Genomic DNA, 20,946 nt, shown 5'->3' on the forward strand with positions numbered 1-20,946 from the left:
ATGTTTATGTTATTATCTTGTTTTTGGCCATGTGTTCGTGAGTAGACGTTGAGCTACCGGAGGAGCATCAGTACCAGTACCCGGAGCAGCCACCATCTTCTGAGCAGTTTGAGCAGCAGGAATAGTTTGAGGAAGGCAAGTATAACATGAACAACACCCATCACTTTTAAATACATTTTCATACTGCATTTTAATACTGTATGCCTATAAGGACTTTCCTAGCCACTTTATTACCTTATATATATCCCTTGGGTTGTATTTTGGGTAGTTGTGCTAGGTTGCTACGCTATAACACACTTAGTCCTTTTTAATTAATTTGATTAATGGTATATGCAACTTAATTCTGGGAGTGGTCCGCTTGAGTGGCTCACGTCTCATTAAAAATTGGTTTTTCTAGAAACTTGGTTTAGGGGGCTCGCACTGTGCTTTGCGCTAGCTATTCTTCATAAGGACCGTACGTCATTAGAGCGACAACCTGGGACAACCGCGCAACCACAAGACTGGAATGAGACGGTCTTGGCTTACTAATGAGGTCTTTTTGGTTTGGAGTAACTTACCTGCAGGGCAAGGGTGGTAAGCTTCAATGGTCCCTGCTCCTCCGGCTTGGTCTGTGCTCCGTGTCTTGTACCCCCGTGAGGTGGGCCCCATCGTCGCCGAACCAACCCTCGCGGTTACTCCTTACAAACGAGATTTTTTGTAACAGCCTCGTAGTGAGTTTGCTAGCCATCTCACCTACGGAAGTGTGATGAACAACTAGCGTAGCTCACGACTTGTGGGTAAAGATGTGCAACCTCTACAGAGTGTAAAACTGGTATACTAGTCGTGCTCACGGTCATGAGCGGCCCGGATCCTCCTTTTGATTAGTGGGGTTACCTTGGTGGTTTCGGTTTGGTTCTCAGTAGTATCATAATTAATTTTGATTAATTACTATATAACTGGGTTTATGGTAATTCATCCACTTGTAGTAATTAGCTTTAATAAAATTTTGCCAAGATTAAAAGCTAATGCAGTTGAGTCAGCCAACTTTAGAGCCTCATAGTTTGTGTTATACTTGTTGAGTACTAGTTGTGTACTAACACTTGCCTACTCTAGTCTTTTCCTCTTGTTCTTTTTGGGGATGCTCTACTGCTGCTCAGTTCCTACCGATGCGAGGGAGTTCACTTAGAGCTACCAGGAGTACGAGGACTTCTAGGCGTTCGTCTCCCAGTCGACGTCCCTGTGGTGCCCAGCTTCCGAGAGACTTCGTATATGTTTTACGCTTCCGCATACTCTATATCAGACATTTTGTCATTATTGTAATAAATAACATTCGTATTCGCTTTATTATATCTTTTTACATGATATGTGCTGTGATATATTGTTCATTCTATTGTATATACGTGTGATTTGATCCTGGCATGTATATGATTGCTCGGTTTATGTCCTTTTATAAATCGGGTGTTACATTGTGTTTCAGAGTAGTGGCAAAATTCCTCCAAGATGAAGGCAACTTTGCAGTTATGCACCCAGCCACAAACTTGTCAGGTAAAAGACACTTCAGGAGTTTGAGTTCTTTGACAAGAACTTGTACCTCATGAGCCTGTTCTACAATAGAACGATTGCTCACCATCCTGAATATATGAAAGCTCTCCATAGTGTACAGTTCACTGCCAGCATCTATTGAATCATACTTAGCAACCAATGGATCCCACAACTCTTTTGCATCTGTTATGTGCATGTGCACATCAACCAGACGATCAGCGAGAACACTTATCACGCATCCCACGAAAATGTTGTTGGCATCTGTGAACTTTCACCTCTCCTCAGGAGAATGTTCACCTGCTGGAATACCAAGCCTCGCTTCCCATGCATGCAGCACAGTAAGCCAGAGACGAACTTTGACTTGCCATCTCTTAAAGTGCACACCAGTAAACTTGTCTGGCATCAGTGCATCAGCAAAACCAGCCATAGTAAAATCAACATATTGCCTATAATAAGGTTTTTGGATTGTTGAAATATTAGGCAATTGCATGATTAAATTCCGGAATAAATAAATCATGAACATAACTAGATCTAGCATGAACAATTCTATCATACTAGTGGCAAGGCACAACAGGATGATTAACTCTGAGAATATGATTAAGAACTGGATGGAAAAACAAATTACGTACTGAGCCATGGTTTTTGGGAAGACAGACGAAAATGACCGGATGAAGACAGTCCTGTTGACGGAGTGCAGCAGCCGATGTCGCAGACGACGGTTCGCCACGGCGCCTGACTTGGACGAAGGACGAGCCGTGATGAAGACCTTGGAGCAGCCGCGCCGGGCGCTTCCCAAAAACCTTATTCGTCCTCTCTCGGTGCAGGATCTCGAGGACGGAGGTTCCGGAGACCTGCTCTCCCGATCGTCGGTGCATGCCGACGCTCGGGATGGATTAGACTACGATGGCGGCGCAGCAGCGAGGAAGAGGCAAAACTCTAGGTTTTGTAACTCTAGCTCGGTTTTGTAACCTTAGCTTGAGTTGTTGTGTTCTCTGGTGGTAGCTTATGGGTTAGATATATAGGAGATCCATAGGACCTCCTCAACTTCCCCTATTAATGTGGGATTAAAGGTTTGCACCCCTCCACCACTTCCTCATGCCCACACGAGCCTTTGAGATTTATTTGAAATAGCTGAAATATTTAATGGGCTAAGCCCAAATTCCAACAGGTCAATAGTTTAAGATATGATGAGATGCTAGAAGTTCAATATGTTCTGCAAATACTATAACAAACAATGAAACTGGACAGGGAAGGAAACTCTAATGATACCTTTAGTGCTAATGGTCCGTAGATAAATTTTTCAAGACCATATTGTTTTATGCACTCATAAATTGGTTCCCTACTAGATTGTCAGAACAATGTCAGGTTCTTAGTGTCCCGGTAAAAACAACTAATTTACACATAATTAAAATGCATGATAATATGCCATACATCTAGTTAGCATCTAGTGTTAATAATTAACTGGTGGAGTCGTGCTAGCTAGCTAGTAAATACTTAATTAAACCCGGCCGATCAAGCTGCATAAACCAATGCAAGCATGTTAAAATAACTCCAACGGACTCTCTAAATAAGTTCTCACCTTAAATTTAATTTGGAGGGAGGAATAAGAAAACAAACTCCAATATCTATTAAAGCTCCTATTTTAGGGAGGCCTACAAATATCTCTCTCCACCCTCTATTTCTAGAGGGTCTCTAGGGAGCCCAATATCCACTGACAAATGGATCCCACCCTTAAGATTAAAAAGAAGAGGGTAAGATTTAGAGCATCTCTAACAGCCTCTATATATCTAATGGGATAAGTAAAAATATATAAATTCCCTAGAAATCAGGATCAATAGCCTTTTCATCTTGCTCGGCTCGGTATCCTGTTCGGCATCCGCCGGTCGTCGCTTGGAATCTATACTGAGCGGGCAAACTCGCTATCTTGCTCGGAACATGCCTCTCCCACCCTCCTGTGCTCTTGTTCCACTCCCACCGTGTCGTGCTCCCGCCGTTGCATGCCCGCGCCGTCGGCGTGCTCTCGCTTTGTCCCCATCGCCCGAGCCCCTGTACACCGACGACCCTCCTTCGACCTCGGCTCTTGCCTCAAATCGATTGCAGGTGATCCACTCGTGCCCCCCCTCCCCACACACCACCACTTCGCCACCGTCGGCAAGCCCTCCTCATGCCGGAATTTCACCTCCATCATCGTAGTCATGTCTGGGACTATATCGCAGCCCCAAGTTTTACTAGGGTGTTTAGTGCAAGCCATGATTTGAATATTTTGTTGTATATTTGAAGAGTCTGTTGGTTTACACCAACAGTTAGGAGTACAGTCCTCTAAAACTCTAAATTTAGCTAGGATTGTAGCTAGGCTTTTGAGTAGCTCTTAGAGGCCACTGCTGCAGCTGAGGTTACCTATTAGTCTAAAAATTAGAAGGAGGTTTTACTTAAGAAGTATATAGTCTAATTTGAAGATGATTGCTGGAGATGCTATTAGTTTATTTTTTTGAGAAACTGGAGATGCTATTAGTTGAATGAACTGTCAGAACTATTGTTGTTGTTGCCAGGCCGGCCGCTTATCTATTGCATAAATATGGGCCTCCATTGTTGTTCCTTCCTTGTTGCTACTCCCAGGCCAGGCCAGCCATGACATGACATGACATGCATGGTCCTTCGAACCTTTTTTCTATTTTTATATTTTTTAAAAATATTTTTTACAGAAATATATTTTTGGTTTCACAATTTACAGTTCTATACCCCTGCCGCCCCCATGCCGGGCGGGAGGGACCTATATATAATTAAAATTTGAGTTCTATCGCATGGAGGCCCCTACCGCCCGGTGGAGGGGCGGCAGGCAGGCCGACCGCCCGGCAGGGGGGCGGCAGGCTCCCCCCAATATAAAAGCTGACGTCCCCCCGCACACCTGCATTTGCAGCAAACAACATCCATAGAGGGAAAAAAGAGAGACGTGGTGTGAGGGAGGGAGTTGCAACAGCGAAGTCCTGCCGGATTCCGCACTTGTGATCTGCAGGTAAGTTGCCTATGAATCCATTAATATTGTAAAGCAATTTAATTTAATTAATGCTATAGTATTAAAATTTCATTTTAGTATTAAAATTTCAATTTATTACAGACTTGTTTCTAAATTAATTATAAATTAAAATAGAATTAAGTTTTGGATAGTGAAATATAGTATTAAACTTGTTTCTAAATATTGCAGCATAAGGCAATGCTGCCTCCAATTTTGGAGGATTTTCATGGACCGAAGAAAAATCTAGTATAATACTTGAGATCATGACACATCTTGTAATCAGTAAGAAGTTGGATGTATTAGCGGATGGTACGATAGAGATGGTGTTGTCAAAATTAGTTGAGTTTAAAGATTTCACATTATTTCGAGGTATTACAACGCAAGATGTGAAGGAACACCTACTAGAACGTCGGAAGATATACATGAGGGTATGTGAACTAGCGAATCATCCTAATGTTATTGGATTCTTACAAAATACTTGTAAGATATGGATGCGGTCAGAGGTGTATGAGATTCACGTTAAGGTAACTCTTATTCAGTTCTAATCCCGTCCGTCATTTGTAATCCATATTTACGAAATAGTAAAATTATTGTGTAATTATATGCTAGGATTACCCCAAGGACACGGAGTTGATTAACAAATCGATACCAAATTTCTGTAAATTGGTATGTATCTTCGGTGGACTTATGCCGCAAACTAGACGAAGGAGGTGGAGAAGATCTTTGGGTGATGGTTCTTGGCCTCCGCAAGAACAGATGACCGGAGGTTCGTCAAGTCATGCTGCACCACCTCAAGCACCAACTTGTGTTTACTGGGATGACGATATGGATGACTCCATGCCCCCCAAACCATGGCCTCCAACACATGATATTCCTCCCCCTTTACACGAACCTAGAATCAGAAAAGAGAGAAAGGGAAAGGTAAGAGGTTCGTCAAGTAATGCTGCACCAGCTCAAGCACCAACTTGTGTTAACTGGGATGACGATATGGATGACTTCATGCCCCCAAAACCATGGCCTCCAACACATGATGTTTGTCCCACTGTACATGAACCTAGAACCAGAAAAGAGAGAAAGAGAAAGTCGAGAGGTTCGTCAAGTCACGCTACACCACCTGCAGCACCACCATCTGTCAACTGGGATAAAGACCTAGATGATTTCATGACATGATCTATAACATATGATGTTCATCGGTTTTAGATTGTGATGTAAATTGTGACGGGACAGCAGACCTCCTGTACCTTTAATTGCAATACTTATATGTTTACTATGTTTGATTGCAATGATTATATTTATTTGTGAATCTTGAACCTCGTGTGGCTCTATGATACAATACCACATAAGATACAATGAACGAAATATAAATAGAACGTTAAATAAAATACCACATAACATATTACATTGAAGGTTTCATTCGCTACAACCAAATTCGAGAGAAATACGCACTGCCAACTAATTAAACAAGACATCTAGACATAGTATATACATAATATATTTAGTTTCGTACACACAAATACATTGCAAACTGTTGCGTGCACAACTAGATGCGGCGAATTCTTGTAGGTGGAGCCGATCCATCCGTCGGATTCCCGGAAGGTCCAGCCTCGGCAGCAGCAGTGGGTACTGAAAGCTGTGGGCACTTCTTGTAAGTGTGACCGTCTGCTCCACACAAGTTGCAATATTTTTTCTTCTTTCCAACCTCGGACTCGTCCATTCTGTTCTGGATACGACGCGTCTGCCGTCGGCCTATGCCCCTCTTTATAGCTGGATCTGGGATGAGCATTGGATGGGAATTTTGTTGAGTGATTGGTCCTAGAATACCGATGCCGTATATCTCATGACACCAAGTCTGTGCAGCGGCTTCCTTTGTGAAATAGTGAGAAACATATGACGCAGCATCTAACCCAGATATAGAACAAGCCGCGATGACATGGGAGCATGATAAGTGATGCACCTTTGGCTTCTGGCATCTGCAGAACACCCTCCCCTCAATGGTTATCAAAACTTCTTGATAAAGCAAACATTAGGCCTTCCAGCAACAATGTGATTCTTCAGACGTTCAAGAAACCAGTACCAGCTTTCTGTGTTCTCATTCTCAACAAAGACAAAGGCGATGGGAACTATCTGCTTGTTGCAATCAATTCCGATCGCCATCAATATTGTTCCCTTATATTTCCCTGTCAGGAAAGTGACGTCAATACACAGAACAGGAAGGGAGTAAATGAAGGCCCTCACACATGCACCAATGCAGAAGAAAGCTCGCAGCAAAATGCTTGGCCCCCCTGAGAAGCTCGGTACACTGTATGTATCAAAAGCACTTCCAGGATTTCTGTGCACAATTGCTTCAAGCATACGAGGTAGGTTGTCATATGAAGCCTCATAAATGCCAAACCACATCTCAAACACTTTTTGTTTAGCCTGCCAAGCCTTTGCATAGCTGATCACATACTGGAAATTCTGTTCAATGTCCCTAATTATCAATGCAAGCTCGTAATCCATTTTGTCAAGAATCACCCCATACATCTTCTTGGCCACGAAAGTAGATGTGATATTACGGTGATGTCCCACAACACCTGTCAATCTACAAGTATGTGGTGTAACAATTGAACATACCCAGTGTGTTTTGAACTTCCCCCTTGTAGGCATGCACTCGCCATGTACAGTCTCTATCTGCACACCTCACCTCATATTCTTTGCTGCTAGACTTCAACACTCTGAATTCCTTCCTCAGAGATATAGCCCAGGCCTTCACAGCATCCTTCACATCTTCAATGGTACGATACTTTGCCCCTTGTATGACCTCATTCACTCTGTATTCAAACTCCGGACATCTAATATCTTGTACCACTGGATTCCCAAAATCCTCTTCACGCCATTCACCTAGCACTGGGAAGCGCTCATCATCCTCATCGTCCGATGAGTCCCCACATTGCTGCATTATTTGTGCATCCTGGTCTTCTTTCTCCATGTCCTCCACAATTCTAGATATCCGCTCGCTTTCATCTGTTAAACCTTGTGGTTCTGGTTCTGGATCTGGAGCTTGTACGTTCTCTTCTTCTTTATCCTCTTCCAACTCTTCATTCTAGTCATATGTTGTGTGTGTTGATCCTTCACCTAAATCACCGACCTTCTGGTGAATCTAAATTACCATTGCAAGAGGCCACCCTCTTTGAAGAGCTGCGTGCATGTAATGTTTTCATTCTTCCGTACTACTTATAAGCGTTAACTCCCAGAAATCCCTATTTGTTTCCTAGGAAGTCACGGTATGAACCGTAAGCAAATGGGTCTTTGGATTCACATTGAACTTCCCGTGAAGCCATTTGCGTATGGAACCAAAACTCCTCTCTAGGGGTTTATCTAGACTGCACTGTCTTCGTTCCAATGCTGATAGATTTACTCCATATGAATCACGAGTAATTCTATAGAAATCACCGTAATGAACTTGAAACGCCACCTTGCTCGACATATCTGGCCATTCAAAGACTTACTTTTAATTAAACCAGTTTTTAAAACCATGGTACGGCTTCAATTATAACCACTAATCCGAACCCTAAGCGGTTACAATTATAAAAAACACTAATCATAGAATTAAAAATACAAAAAATTTAGAATGACAAAGTTGAGAAATATTGGTTACATGCGGTTCAGATCTAAAATCCGGTTGGGCTTCGCTGTTGCAACTCCCTCCCTCACCCCACGTCTCTCATTTTTTCCCTCTATGGATATTGTTTGCTGCAAATGCAGGTGTGGGGGGGACCTCAGCTTTTATATTAGGGGGGAGCCTGCCGCTCCCCTGTCGGGCGGTCGGCCTGCCTGCCGCCCCTCCACCGGGCGGTAGGGGTCTCCATGCGATAAAACTTAAATTTTAATTACATATAGGTCCCTACCGCCCGGTAGGGGGGCAGCAGGGGGCCGGCCGCCCCGCAGACGGGCGGTAGGCCCCCTGCCGCCCCACTGCCGGGCGTTAGGGGTATAAAACTGTAAATTGTGAAATCAAAAATATATTTCTATAAAAAACATTTTTAAAAAATATAAAAATTTAAAAAACGCGGTCCTTCGAGACAGTTGGAGGGCCTCCCGCGACCAGGGTTCACCAAACCGGTGGGAACCGGTCCGGTTTGACCGGTTATCGGTCAAACCGGTCCGGCCCGGTTTCGGTTTGGACCGGCGGCCCAAATTCAAAATTCAAATTTAAATTCAAAAAAATGAAAAAATCTCAAAAAAATCTTAAAAATACTTCAAGGTGCGAAAAATCTAACGGTGTCAAATTTTCTCAAAAATTCGTTCATTTAATATAGTTTGCGAGGATTTGAAGTTAAACAAAAAAAGCGTGCATACAAAAATATACAAATACAATGTAAAAGTAGTAAAAAAAGAATTGGAGGGTTCATTTAGACTAAAACATGTTATACAAACATTCATTTAATATATTTTGCGGGCATTTAAATTTAAACCAAATAAGAAAAAATTTGAATTTGGCTGGTTACCAATCAAACCGGCCGGTATACCGGCCAAACCGACCGGTATACCGGTACGAACCGGTTGTACTGCGAAATTTGAGTTCAAATTTGAATTTCACCGGTACCGACCGGTTTCCGGCCAAACCAGACCGGTATACCGATACCGGACCGCACTTGTTTGGCTGGCCAAACCAGACCGGTATACTAGTACCGGACCGCACCTGTTTGGCCGGACCGGTAAATAAAACTCTGCCCGTGACACGCATGGGCCAAGCAAGTTCAGTGGTCGGTCGGTCATCGCACTGCACGCCACCCACCGATTCCTGCCGTGTCCTGTCGTTTCGTGTCATCCATCGTCAATCAATCAGCGTCATCAAAATGGACTCATTCCGATTAAATAAAGGCAACTAAAATACGAAATTATTTACAGAGAAAAGCTAACTATTTAGTTGCGAAAAGAAATTCAAAATTTCAAATCTATCGCATCGGAAAAAAATTTTACATACATGATATATTAAATCTAGATAAAATAAAAAATAAATTACATAGTTTTTTTAAATTACGAGACTAATCTAATAAGACTAATTAGACTATGATTAGACACTAAATAGATACAGTAAATGCTACAGTACACATGCTTTAATAATAGATTAATTAGGCTCACTATATTTGTCTCCTAGTTTGCATACAAATTTTGTAATTAGTCTATATTTAACATTTTAAATATACAAAAATTTTATTTTTATAATTTTACACGGACAACTACGAGGCCACAATACTCTACTCACCAATGTAATCCTTGGCCAGGGACACAACACAATCTAGAAGAAGGCAAAAGCTCAATTAATCAAAGCAAAGCTTGGATTATATGAATTGATCGAACAAGTACAAGGGCAACCAAACGAAAAGGAAAAGAAAGTAAAATAAAACATGGAGTTTGTCTGACTCGATCTCTCTCGCACACAATGACACAACGTAAGTGCACAGGGCACTTGTTATCTCACTCTCGATCTCACAGTAGAGGAGATCGGGGATTAGTAGTCGTCGTCGTAGCCACCGTCGTCGGCGTCGTCGTACAGGTCCTCCTCCACCTTCTCCGCCACGTGGTCCTCGACCTTGTCCTCCAGGTAGCTTGCCCCTTCCGCCAGCGCCAGCCCGCCCAGCAGCCCCGCCGCCGCGCCCACCGCAAGCCCCGTCCCCATCCCCATCTTGCTCTTGGTCGCCGCGGGGGCAGCAGAACCGTACGCCGCGGCAGCAGAAGGATCACCACTACCCGCCCCGTAAGCCACCGGTGGCGCTGGAGGAGCGGCGGCGGCGGGGGCGGCTCCGTAACCGCCGTAGGCCGGGTAGCCCGCCGGCGGCGCGGCGTACGGCTGCTGGCCGCCGTAGCCGGGACCCGGAGGGGCCGCGTAGTACGGGTCGCGCGATCCTACTCCGGCGCCGTAGGCCGGCGCCGGGTACGACGACTCGTAGCCGTAGTATCGCGGCGCGGCCTCGCGAACGGAGACGCGGACCTCCAGGCGGCCCTGCGGCCTGCCCGAGGGGCGCTTGAGCCTGAGGCTGCGCGAGACCTTGCCCCCGATGCCGGCGTCGTCGAGGACGTCGCGGAGCGGGAGGCGCGCGGAGCCGACGAGCGGCTTGACGCCCTCGGCGGCGTCGGCGTGGACGACGTCGACGCAGAGGACGGCGTCCTCGAGGCGGGCCACGGACGGAGGGACGGGGAGCAGGAGCTTCTCGTCCCAGACGGGGTCCTCGCCGTTGTCGAGGTCGACGCGGGTGGAGCACTTGGGGCCGTCGTCGACCCAGAGCACGGCGTAGGGATGGAGGTCGCCGTTGCGCCAGTTGACGTTCTTGAGGTTGGCGGCGGAACCCACCGTCACCTCCACCTCGTAGCGGGACCCCATGGACGATGCTGAGCTGCTACTAGATGCTTGCTTGATGCTTCTGGAAGCCAAGAAATGGAGGACCGGATGCTGCTGATCGATGGCGATGAGCGAGCTGTATAAATAGTGGGAGGAGGATGTGGCGTGGGGCTCACCTGTCGGTGGCGGTGTCGCCTTGGGATGGACGAACGCGACGGTTGCTGCTGTGCTGTGCTGGCTGGCTGGCGGCTAGAATAATCAACAGAAAACCGTATCAACCTCGGCCCTCATCGGTTTCTTCGATTCAATTACTTGCGCCGCTGCGTTTGAATGGAAATGGACGACTGTTTCTCACTAGTACGTACACCATCAAAAAACCAAAATTTTAGTCCTTATCTAGTCATTAATAAGGTGAAGGACTCCAAGATGACGATGCTGCAGGTCTCCCGGTTTCTTTCCCAAGCTGCAGATTGTTTGGTGGTAGCAGCATAGCATGATGCCAATTGCCACCGAAAGCAAAGCAAAGAATATCCCTAGCTGCCACTGCCCGCTGTCGTCTCGAAAAGGATCGGATACATACACTTTACCCCACACCACACGGTTTGGACGCGTAACTAGTAGCCTTTTGCTTCTCATATTTATTTGTGATTGGCTGTAATTGGCTACCTGTTTTTTTTTTTTTTGGGGGGGGGGGGGGGGGTTCTTCGAAAATCTGGTGGCACATCGTGTTCAAGCAAAACCATCCTGCTCTGCTCGAGTGTACTAGAAGAACAGAACATAAACTGCCAAGGCTGGAAACCTCCAAACCTTACAGGAACTCTCAGCAGTTAGATATCCAGGTTTTGGGGGGGGGGGGGGGGGGGGGGGGGGTGGCCAACCACAAGACCGCAGCATCAGCCCGCACATGTGCTTTCTAACAGTAATTCCAAGAAGAGCAGTGCATCATACCCCACCAACCCAGGCATCACGATGCCATTTTACGACTTTTCGTGAAACTTCATTCATTCAAAAGCAGGCAGGTTTATTTATTATTACCAATACCCCATTTAGCATCATGCCAATAGATTATCATTTCAGTTACGCACGCTTTGCAGCAGCTACCGTACCCACTGCCATGTCCAATTCATTTCCTCGACCAAAGCCCCCAAACTAATCTGCCAAGCTCTTGGAAGCTATCTCGTACACGTTCTCCGAGAGACCATTGGCCGACACGATCATCTCCAGCTGGGCCTGCATTACGAAACAAATTAGAAACGCGTTACACCAACTATAATCACCCCACATGTCTACTACTACCCTTATTTCTTATCTATTGACAGAAAAGATGAGAATAGAGAAACAGTGGTCATTACCTTAGCAAGAGCTTGTCTGTTCTCGTCGTACCGCCTCCACCGAGAGAATGCTGAAACCATGCGGGAAGCCACCTGATTGAAGATCCAACATTGCAGCACGTCAGCTATAATTCTTCAAACATCAGAAGTGTAACCGAGATAGTATGAGAACAAGGGCTCTAAGTTAACCTGAGGGTTTATCTTGTCAAGCTGCAAAACAACTTCACCCAAGAACTTGTACCCTGAACCATCTTTCGCATGGAAGTTCACAGGTGACCCACAGAATCCACCGATTAGTGAGTAGACCTGATTTTTTTTTTCACCAAGTCTTAGTCAGGTCCTAAAACTCATTCAAAATTTAAGCCAAAAACAGGTCAAATCTGATAGCACTGTGTACCTTGTTGGGATTCCTCATGTCAAAAGCAGGATGAGAGAGCAGCTTCTGAACATTTACCACGTTTCCAGGAATGTCTGAAGTAGCTTGAAGAGCAAACCACTTGCTGACAACCTATCACAGCATAAAGGAAAATACAGGTACCCACTTAAAACATCCATGCTACATTAGCGCATAAAGAAGATTTATTCATGATTAGCAAGGCAAACAGAATCAGAATGCATGTATGAATGCATCTTACCAAATAGTCGTTCTGCCACTGGTTATAGAAATCCAAAAGGGCATCATCCCGAACTTTGCCTGGATTTTGAGATAGTGCTAATAAGGCAGCAAACTGCTCTGTCATGTTAGTCGCAGTCTTGTACTCATGCAGTGCAAGTTCGGTGACATCTGGCTCATTCAGAGATGCAAGGTATGCTACAAGGAATACCAGGAAATTTGGCCACATTAATTGTCTGGAGTGTAATCCTTACATTTGACCATATGTCTGGTAAACAAAGACATACCAAGGCATGTATTTTTCAATGCACGGCGAGCCATACTATTATGGTTAAACATGTAAGCCTCGGAACTTCTGTTGCTTGCCACCTAACAAGAACAAGGTAAAAGGCTGATACACAGAGGAATAAGAATTACAATACAGGCAAACAGCAACTTGGCCGGTGCCACTTACAGCTGCAAGAAGATCATCTTTGAGTTGCAAGGCAAGCTCCTTCTTAATGAAGTTACGGACAGCATGAACTGCATCAGGATCCGCGACTGCCATCATATCCATAATCTCCCCTTGACCAGGCAAAGTTATTGCTTTCGCAATGAATTCCTGTAGCCGAATACAATATAGCCACATTATAATTCAACTCTGTGCAATAAATCAAAATAAGGCCGCAAAAGATTTTTTACCTTGTCCAAGCTCGTGTTACGCAGAATTGATCTAAGTCCGTCAACAAATTTTGGATTTAGGACAAGTGTTTTCTGTTGCTGGAAGTCAGCTACAAGACTGAGCATCAACTTACGAGCCAAAACTTGGCCAGCTTCCCATCTAGGGAATGGACAAATCGTTAGATTGGATTCTTTAATAGAAAATGCAAATATCTTAGCAGTGCAATCCAGAACATACCTGTTAAATTCATCCGAGTCGTTGGCAAGCAGGAAAAATAGGTCGCTCTCACTCAGATCAGAATCAAGGCGGACAGGAGCACTATATCCCCTCAACAAGGAAGGAACTGGCTTCTCAGGAATATTTTCAAATATGAACTCTTCTTCCTTCTGAATAATCAAACCATGTTCACATATCAGACAAAACAATGACACACGACAAACTTAAATTTGATACAAATAAAAAGACTACAACTAGGTGCCTAGGTGCCTGTGTATATATGCTAGTTACTGACTACAAATCTGTTCTCACACTAAATTTGAGGTTTAGAGATCTATACCTTTTTAAATTGAAGCACAGTGGTGAAGACTGGCTTGTCATCACTAGCAAGAGTTTGGAGAGTTCCATCGCTGTAAACGGAAGTTAGGGGCATATCTTTTCCGGTAGAGTCAACAAGTCCAACAGCAACGGGTATGAACATAGGCTCCTTAACTGGTTGGCCAGGAGTGGGTGGCACTTCTTGGCTGAAATATTAGAACAGTCGTTTAGTTAGAAAATGCACTATTTCACCAATTACTACAGAACAAAGAAAAACAAGTATCAGGATATGTAAAATCCATGTTGCACTAGCATGAATGAAAATGAAGGTAATAGAGAATGTGGAAGAATAAACATATATCTAATGATAAGTGCTAAATGACAATCAGTAATTCAGAACCGGAGAATGTGGAAGCTTACCTAAATTTCAAAGAGAAGGTCTGAGAACTAGGATCATATGAAGATGACACCTTGACTGTAGGTGTGCCTGCTTGAGAGTACCTATTGGGTGGTTCTTTCACAATTAGATTGTGTAAGCAACAACTAACATGATTGAAAGATAGTTGTCTATTACCATTGTAAAAAGTGTGGCAGTTGTGCATTATTTGCATCACACATGGCTGCATAGAAGTCTTCACAAGTGACAGCTTGTCCATCATGCCTTTGGAAATAAAGATCCATGCCCTGCAGGAGAAGGCCAGGTGGTAAATAAATCAAATGCACATAACACACATTCAACAACTGAAGGCAAACCATACTTTGACCACAGATAAACCCAAAAGTAATTTAGCTTGTCACAATGACAAATAGACATGTATGGTAGATTCTCCCCTTTGTCCAAATGGACAGAGGGAGTACTACGGATCATCAACATGGTCTTAAACATTTAAGGTCAAAGCTCAACTTTTACCTTTCGGAACCCTGATGCTCCAAACATGGTCTTGTACATTCTTACAACTTCAGCACCCTATAACAAGTACATGTCCAGGTCACATCTTAATGTCATTTCCAGTGAAGGCATGCAAATTGAAAGGAAAGTTTTTCACATGGACGAACCTTCTCGTAAACCTTTGATGAATCCCACAATGGTTGGACGAAGAAAAACAGGAAGCAACAAAATTGAACATCAGAGTTTTAATCATTAGTCATTACACTATCACAGTGTGTGCTTAACGGGAAACATCATGAAAATGCGTACCGTGACTGCCAGGTTGTTCATAATTGAAGTCACCAGGAAGATTCAACAGATGATGTTTCAGTGCAACAGGAAGAATTATAATCAGTTGATGGCTTTGTGCATCTCACTGCATGCCCCAAACTTTATAGACAAAGAAACTCACCGGTATAGAAGTTGTCCATCTGCCGGTCAAATTAAATAAGTTATACACTATATCTTATGCTGGTTGCAAGCAACAGAGTAATAAATTCAAATGACTGAACAATGTGAGCATTGGTACCTTGATATAGGAATGGGGCCGAATAGGATGTGCCATAGGCCCAGCATCCTGGATATCAGGGAAAAAGTCAAAGGGTGGTCAAAATACCATGTTGCTGCAGTTTATTTCATTTGGCAACAAATTGGAATGCAGTGACAGAGCAAAGATCAAGAAAACCTGAGGGAATTGATAGATTCTGAGTTTGGAGACATCAGCGATGCGTTTTACTGTTCGACAACCAAGATCCGATGAGAACTCCTGCACAAGTAATTTCATTAGAATTTAGAAGAGTAGCACTAAAAAACATAATTGCAGCAGATAACACATGGCCCACTGCCTGAGTACCTGATCCCTGAAGACGGTCAGTCCTTCTTTCAGGGTTAGCTGGAACCAATCACGGCAGGTTACTCTGCAAAAACATAGAGGTAAGGATCCTTTTGCTAGGACATGGAGATCATTACCATTCAGCTATGCAGAAATAATAACTAGTCATGAATGTGATCTCATAAGGAAAAGCACCAATTGACGTTTAAGGGGGAAAACAAATAAAGAAGTAAAAGGATGAACACATATCAATCAGTCATGAAAGGAACATCTATTCTGGTGATATCGTGAAGATAGTTACCTATTCCCAGTCCAGTTGTGGAAATACTGCAGAAGTAAGAGGTTGTAATGTCAACTCAGTTCACTGAAAAGAAAGATCAACTATATCTACAAATGTATGTACCTCATGTCCAACAACACCCAAAATTGCAGCGTAATCACCATCAGTGGCAGTCTCAGGTGATGCAAGCACAAGTCTAGACTGAAATATCTGTTTATTCACAAACCAGTGTTAATAATGAATTGATGTGCAAATACTATCCAAGCAAAGGTAAAATCTTACGTTCAAGCTCTTATTCTCCATCGCTCCCCTGCAATTATAAAATTTACCTTTATCAGCAGACTGTTCAAGTTATGCTAGATAACAATTAAGCAATTGATTTGTTAGTATTTAACCAAAGTAGCAAGTTCAACTACATAAGCCCACACTCCTACAGAGGGAAGCAAAGCCATTCCAAAAATATACTGCAACGTGCTGACGCAAACAAGAAAGAATGAACTTACATATTGAAATCAGGAACAACGACAATGTTGAACAAATCAAGATCATACTCAAGACCAAAAACCTGGCAGGTGGGGCAAAACGAAAAGACAGAATTGAATCAGCTATCTGATCAACAACAAAACAAACTATAAACAAATTATAGAGAATGAATATGGAGCAACCTCCTCATCCCACTGCATTGCTGCTTTAAGAGAATACATAGCATGTGCTGTTTTTGGCAAATCTTGGGCAGGAGTCCAAATTCTGAGTGTTACATTGCGGCCGGAGCATGTAACAAATGAATCCTCCCGGCATCCCAACTGACCAGCAACTAGAGCAAACAGGTAGCTTGGTTTCTTGAAGGGATCTTCCCACAATGCAAAGTGCTTTCCATCCTATAGTGCAAAAAAGAAAATGGCATACATTGATTATCCCTTTCTTATATCCACTGAGTGGTGATTATGTTAGGAAGCTAGCTTACCTCGAGGTCTCCCTGCTCAATAAGATTCCCATTGGACAACAATACTGGATACAAAGTTTTATCAGCTTCAATGCGGCAAGTATATTTTGCCATAACATCTGGACGATCCTGTGACAGCATTCAACATTTCCAAATACAGATCATGTATTAATGAAACATCAAATCAACAACTAGTAAAAGATAATCTTTTAGAGACGGCACAATATCGATGCCGATGGTATATATCAGACCGCAAGCATACCTGAAAGTAGGTAATCTTCCGGAACCCTTCTGCTTCACACTGAGTGCAGAAGTTACCAGTTGACTTGTACAGCCCCTGTGAATTTACAAGACATTAGAGTAGAGAACACAACTGGCTGTTAGCCTACATCATTTCTGGTGGATTGCAGTCTAAAGACTGTAGCACTCTAAAGCAATCAGTACCTCCAAAGATGTGTTTAGCTGAGGATATATTTCCGTAACAATTTCCAAGTTGAATACACCAGCAGGCGGTGTTGAAACCGTCAGATGGCGTGAATCAACTGTATACTCTTCACCCTACAATGAAGTAGATACAGGCAGGTGAGAAACAAAATAGTGGAACATAATGCAAGAATCAGAATTGTAAGAAAAGAATACATATCAACTGCAGCAGGGTCACTAATCACTGTGATGGGTATTAGGATTGACCCCCACCATACTAGAAATGTTTGCAGGGCAGTGATCCAGTAAAAAAGAGGATACCCTGCTATGTCACTGCATCTATCACTACTGAGACAGGAAAACATAGGATGAAGCACTGATGCTACCCACATGAGATCACTTGGCTATTGCTGAATGGTACTATACAATAAACAATTTCTCTGGAAGTGCTTCTGAAATTGCATCACAGTCCCATCAAAGTTCTTAAGCATATGTTTGGGGGGGGGGGGGGGGGGGGGGTTGCTCTTGTCTTTTGGGTACAATTCATGTGCAAGCCTTCATCTGATTTCTTTTTCCCTTTGGAAATAAGAAAATCACGAGTATAAAACATACAATCATTCTAAGCTCGAACAAAAAGAGTTTCTTCCCACTGTTTGTTGGACAATCATGTGACATTCACATCAGCATATTTCCCAAATAGATGCTAGGTACAGTTTACTGTTCTACAAAAAAGTGTGAGAAGCTAAAAACTTAAAAAGAACAGGAGGTGGCTATCGAGGTTCAAACTCATGACTGAAACTACGGAAGCTAAAGCAGGACATGGTAATAACAGAAATGACAAAGGAATCACTTATCTTGTAATTTGAAACATTACAACACAAAGAAATATCTATGGGAACAGCTGTGTGAACTAATTATCACCTTTAGCTCGGTGCCATTAACTTTGATTGACAACAGCTTCAGGTCACAACCATGAAGAACTAGTGGAGCTGAGATGCTTCCTACAATGTTACAATTGAAAATTAGTTATTAAGTCAAGAACCTCATATAAGAAATTCTAAAAATACTTCTCTGGTGTAAATGAGATAAACACTACAGAAGAAAAAAGATATGCAAGAGAGATCTGGTATACAATAATATTTTGCCAAATGAAAAAAAAAGTACAATACAATAGTTGCAAGGTCAGATTTTGACCTTCAACACCAGGAGATACAACTATTTTAGTTGTAACTATTGTCTTTTCTTCACCAAGTTGAAATTGCAAATCCACCTGCAATTGAATCAGGTGATAGTAAAAGGTTAGAATTTAGAAACATAATACAGGTAAAAGAAATAGCAAGGAGTCAACAGTTAATTTACAGGAAACATTGATCCCTGGTGGCCATGTCACACCCATCGAGATAAAATAACTTATTACAGTCAGTGGTCATCAAGAACACTATACAGGCTAGCATATCTATGCACTTGCTAGCCTCTTTTTCACAACATGTTTTATCTAGGATGTGCGTCTCTGAACACATGTGCACACACAAAGAATCTAGATCAGTCTTTTTTTGGGGGGGGCGGGGAGGGAGGGTCGGTAGATTTATCATTGAAACTAACTACTTTCAATATATGGCTAGGTGCAGCTTGTATTAATATATTTCTTAAAAGCAATTTTCAAAGCTGTATCTTGGAAGCTATGTTGATGTCTAAAACAATAGCTATTTCAATCAAATATGGACTCCAAACTACTAGTCTCACAACATATAAGCCATGACAGTTAGAGAATTTCCAACAATAAATGATCAGATATTGAAAGCAGTGCAGGAAAGAAATTAGAAAAGGTATATAGTTACCTTGTCAAACAAATAATCAGGTTTCCTGTAATCTTTCAAGAATATTTCCTTGGGAGCATCCATCTCTGGTTTTTCGGTTGCAGCAGGAGGCGGCTCTGTTGCAACTGAACAGGATGTCCTCTTGCCGACGAACTTTGCACTCTGAGTCATGGGTAAGAGAAACAGTAAGGAAAATCAAAACAGGAGCCATCAATGTGCATTGTTTGGCAAGGGTTAAAAATTTGAAGAAACACTGCTGTTTAGTACATTCCTGTTTAGCAGTAATAAAAAACAAGTCCTGGTATTCTTTTTTACTTTGCGCAGAGTAAGAGAAATATGTTTCGCAACCCAACAGACCAGTATGTATACTCTCCATAGTCCATACACAAATGTGTTACTAATGATAAATAGCTGGGCATGAAAGAAGATACTCACATTTGCTGACAAGAAAGGCTCAGACCTTATCCAGCGTGAACCCTGCAACAGGTAATGCCACAGAAGAATACGTAATTGAACACAGGTAACGGCATGCAACAAACTGTAATAAGAATCTGAAAACAAGAGGGAGCAATTCTTTGATGGCACCTCTTTCCTTAAATGAGCACGGAAGCTAAAGCAATTCTTCACCGATGACCCCCGCTTGGATGAGGTTGAGCACGATGGCAAGCTTTGATACTGCCAAAAAAATGGAGGGAGGGAGATTACAGGCAATCACATCATACGCCGTAATACTTAATCGTGACAGCTACATGACAAAGAATTTATCTGCTATTATCAGAGGCGTGTACATGGATACAAAAATTGTTTAACTGAGACAACTAGAAATAGCATAATAGTACATGGAAGAGGAATCTCCAGTGAGGGAAAGCAGGCAATCTAACAGTACGACAAGAATGAAATATATGATGCAAAACGGGCTGGTGTAGGAAGTATTACTAGAGAGATGCTAATAACTTGGTGCAACAAGCAGAGTAGCTTGGTAACTAACTAGAATCCAAAAATTTGGAGGGTTGCGAGGAGAATATTGGAGAGGAAGAGGTCTAAAGGAGGGAGAGAGAGTGGAATCACATGGAAGGAGGAGACGGCGCCGAGAAAGCCGGCGTTAGCGAAACCGCAGCCTCGGCACGCCGCCGCGGGGCTAATGAGGCGACGAGCCATCCCAACTCAATCAATCGCAAACGTCGAATCCAGTACAGGATATGGGCTAGTAAGTGATCCCAATAGATAGATTTTGCAAAAAGATGCAAGTTAGTAGGTGGTCAGATCCGAATACAAAGAGCATACAGTATGTTATTAGGGTTTTTGGCTGTTGGATTTCGCACAGCAGGAAAGGAGGGGAAGGGAGGTGGGCGGGGGCATACCCTTGTCGGCCGGCGACGAGACGAAGAACTGGCAGGGGCGGCGCCACTCGCCTTTGCGTCGTCGCCCCTCGCCTATCGATAGGAAAGATGTGTGGGAGAGCAGAACCAGAGGAGGAAGCCGCCGGGGCCGGGTACCGATATAAATGGTACGTATTTTCGGATTGTATTTGAATTTGATCTGGTTTAGAAGAATTTTTATTCATTCGAATTTGATTCAAAATATTTTAATATTTGTAACCGATTCATACCCAGATACTTAGAATTTATATTTTATGATGTCAATATTCATACACTCTTATTCGGCAAAAGCTAACACTCTCTATATCCGATTCTGTATTCGAACAAAAATATGAAAACAAATATAATA

At 43.0% G+C, this 20,946-nt stretch overlaps 2 protein-coding genes across 2 annotated transcripts; both read right to left on the reverse strand.

Moving 5' to 3' along the window:
* Nucleotides 1–9,828: 9,828 nt before the first annotated feature.
* Nucleotides 9,829–11,276, reverse strand: LOC120680172 (protein SRC2 homolog). Its single transcript, XM_039961790.1, has one exon. It carries the CDS (start codon nt 10,896–10,898, stop codon nt 10,029–10,031), a length of 870 nt encoding a protein of 289 aa, XP_039817724.1. The 5' UTR covers nt 10,899–11,276; the 3' UTR covers nt 9,829–10,028.
* A 564-nt stretch (nt 11,277–11,840) lies between these two features.
* LOC120680171 (puromycin-sensitive aminopeptidase-like) lies at nt 11,841–20,691 on the reverse strand. The gene is made up of 34 exons (XM_039961789.1): nt 20,580–20,691; nt 20,287–20,422; nt 19,804–19,893; nt 19,654–19,695; nt 19,240–19,380; nt 18,596–18,671; nt 18,323–18,402; nt 17,423–17,536; nt 17,241–17,315; nt 17,000–17,107; nt 16,701–16,913; nt 16,539–16,600; nt 16,318–16,345; nt 16,159–16,245; nt 16,057–16,082; nt 15,777–15,840; nt 15,609–15,689; nt 15,453–15,500; nt 15,336–15,354; nt 15,194–15,198; nt 15,052–15,063; nt 14,906–14,962; nt 14,570–14,679; nt 14,416–14,496; nt 14,018–14,201; nt 13,699–13,847; nt 13,482–13,620; nt 13,255–13,401; nt 13,088–13,169; nt 12,823–12,998; nt 12,585–12,695; nt 12,377–12,493; nt 12,209–12,280; nt 11,841–12,086 (listed from the first exon to the last, which is right to left on the reverse strand). Exons 2-34 carry the CDS (start codon nt 20,374–20,376, stop codon nt 12,006–12,008), a joined length of 2,967 nt encoding a protein of 988 aa, XP_039817723.1. The 5' UTR covers nt 20,377–20,422; nt 20,580–20,691; the 3' UTR covers nt 11,841–12,005.
* Between the last annotated feature and the right edge of the window lie 255 nt (nt 20,692–20,946).

The sequence above is a fragment of the Panicum virgatum genome, chromosome 6N (genome assembly GCF_016808335.1).
Source record: "Panicum virgatum strain AP13 chromosome 6N, P.virgatum_v5, whole genome shotgun sequence".
NCBI classification, from domain to species: domain Eukaryota; kingdom Viridiplantae; phylum Streptophyta; class Magnoliopsida; order Poales; family Poaceae; genus Panicum; species Panicum virgatum.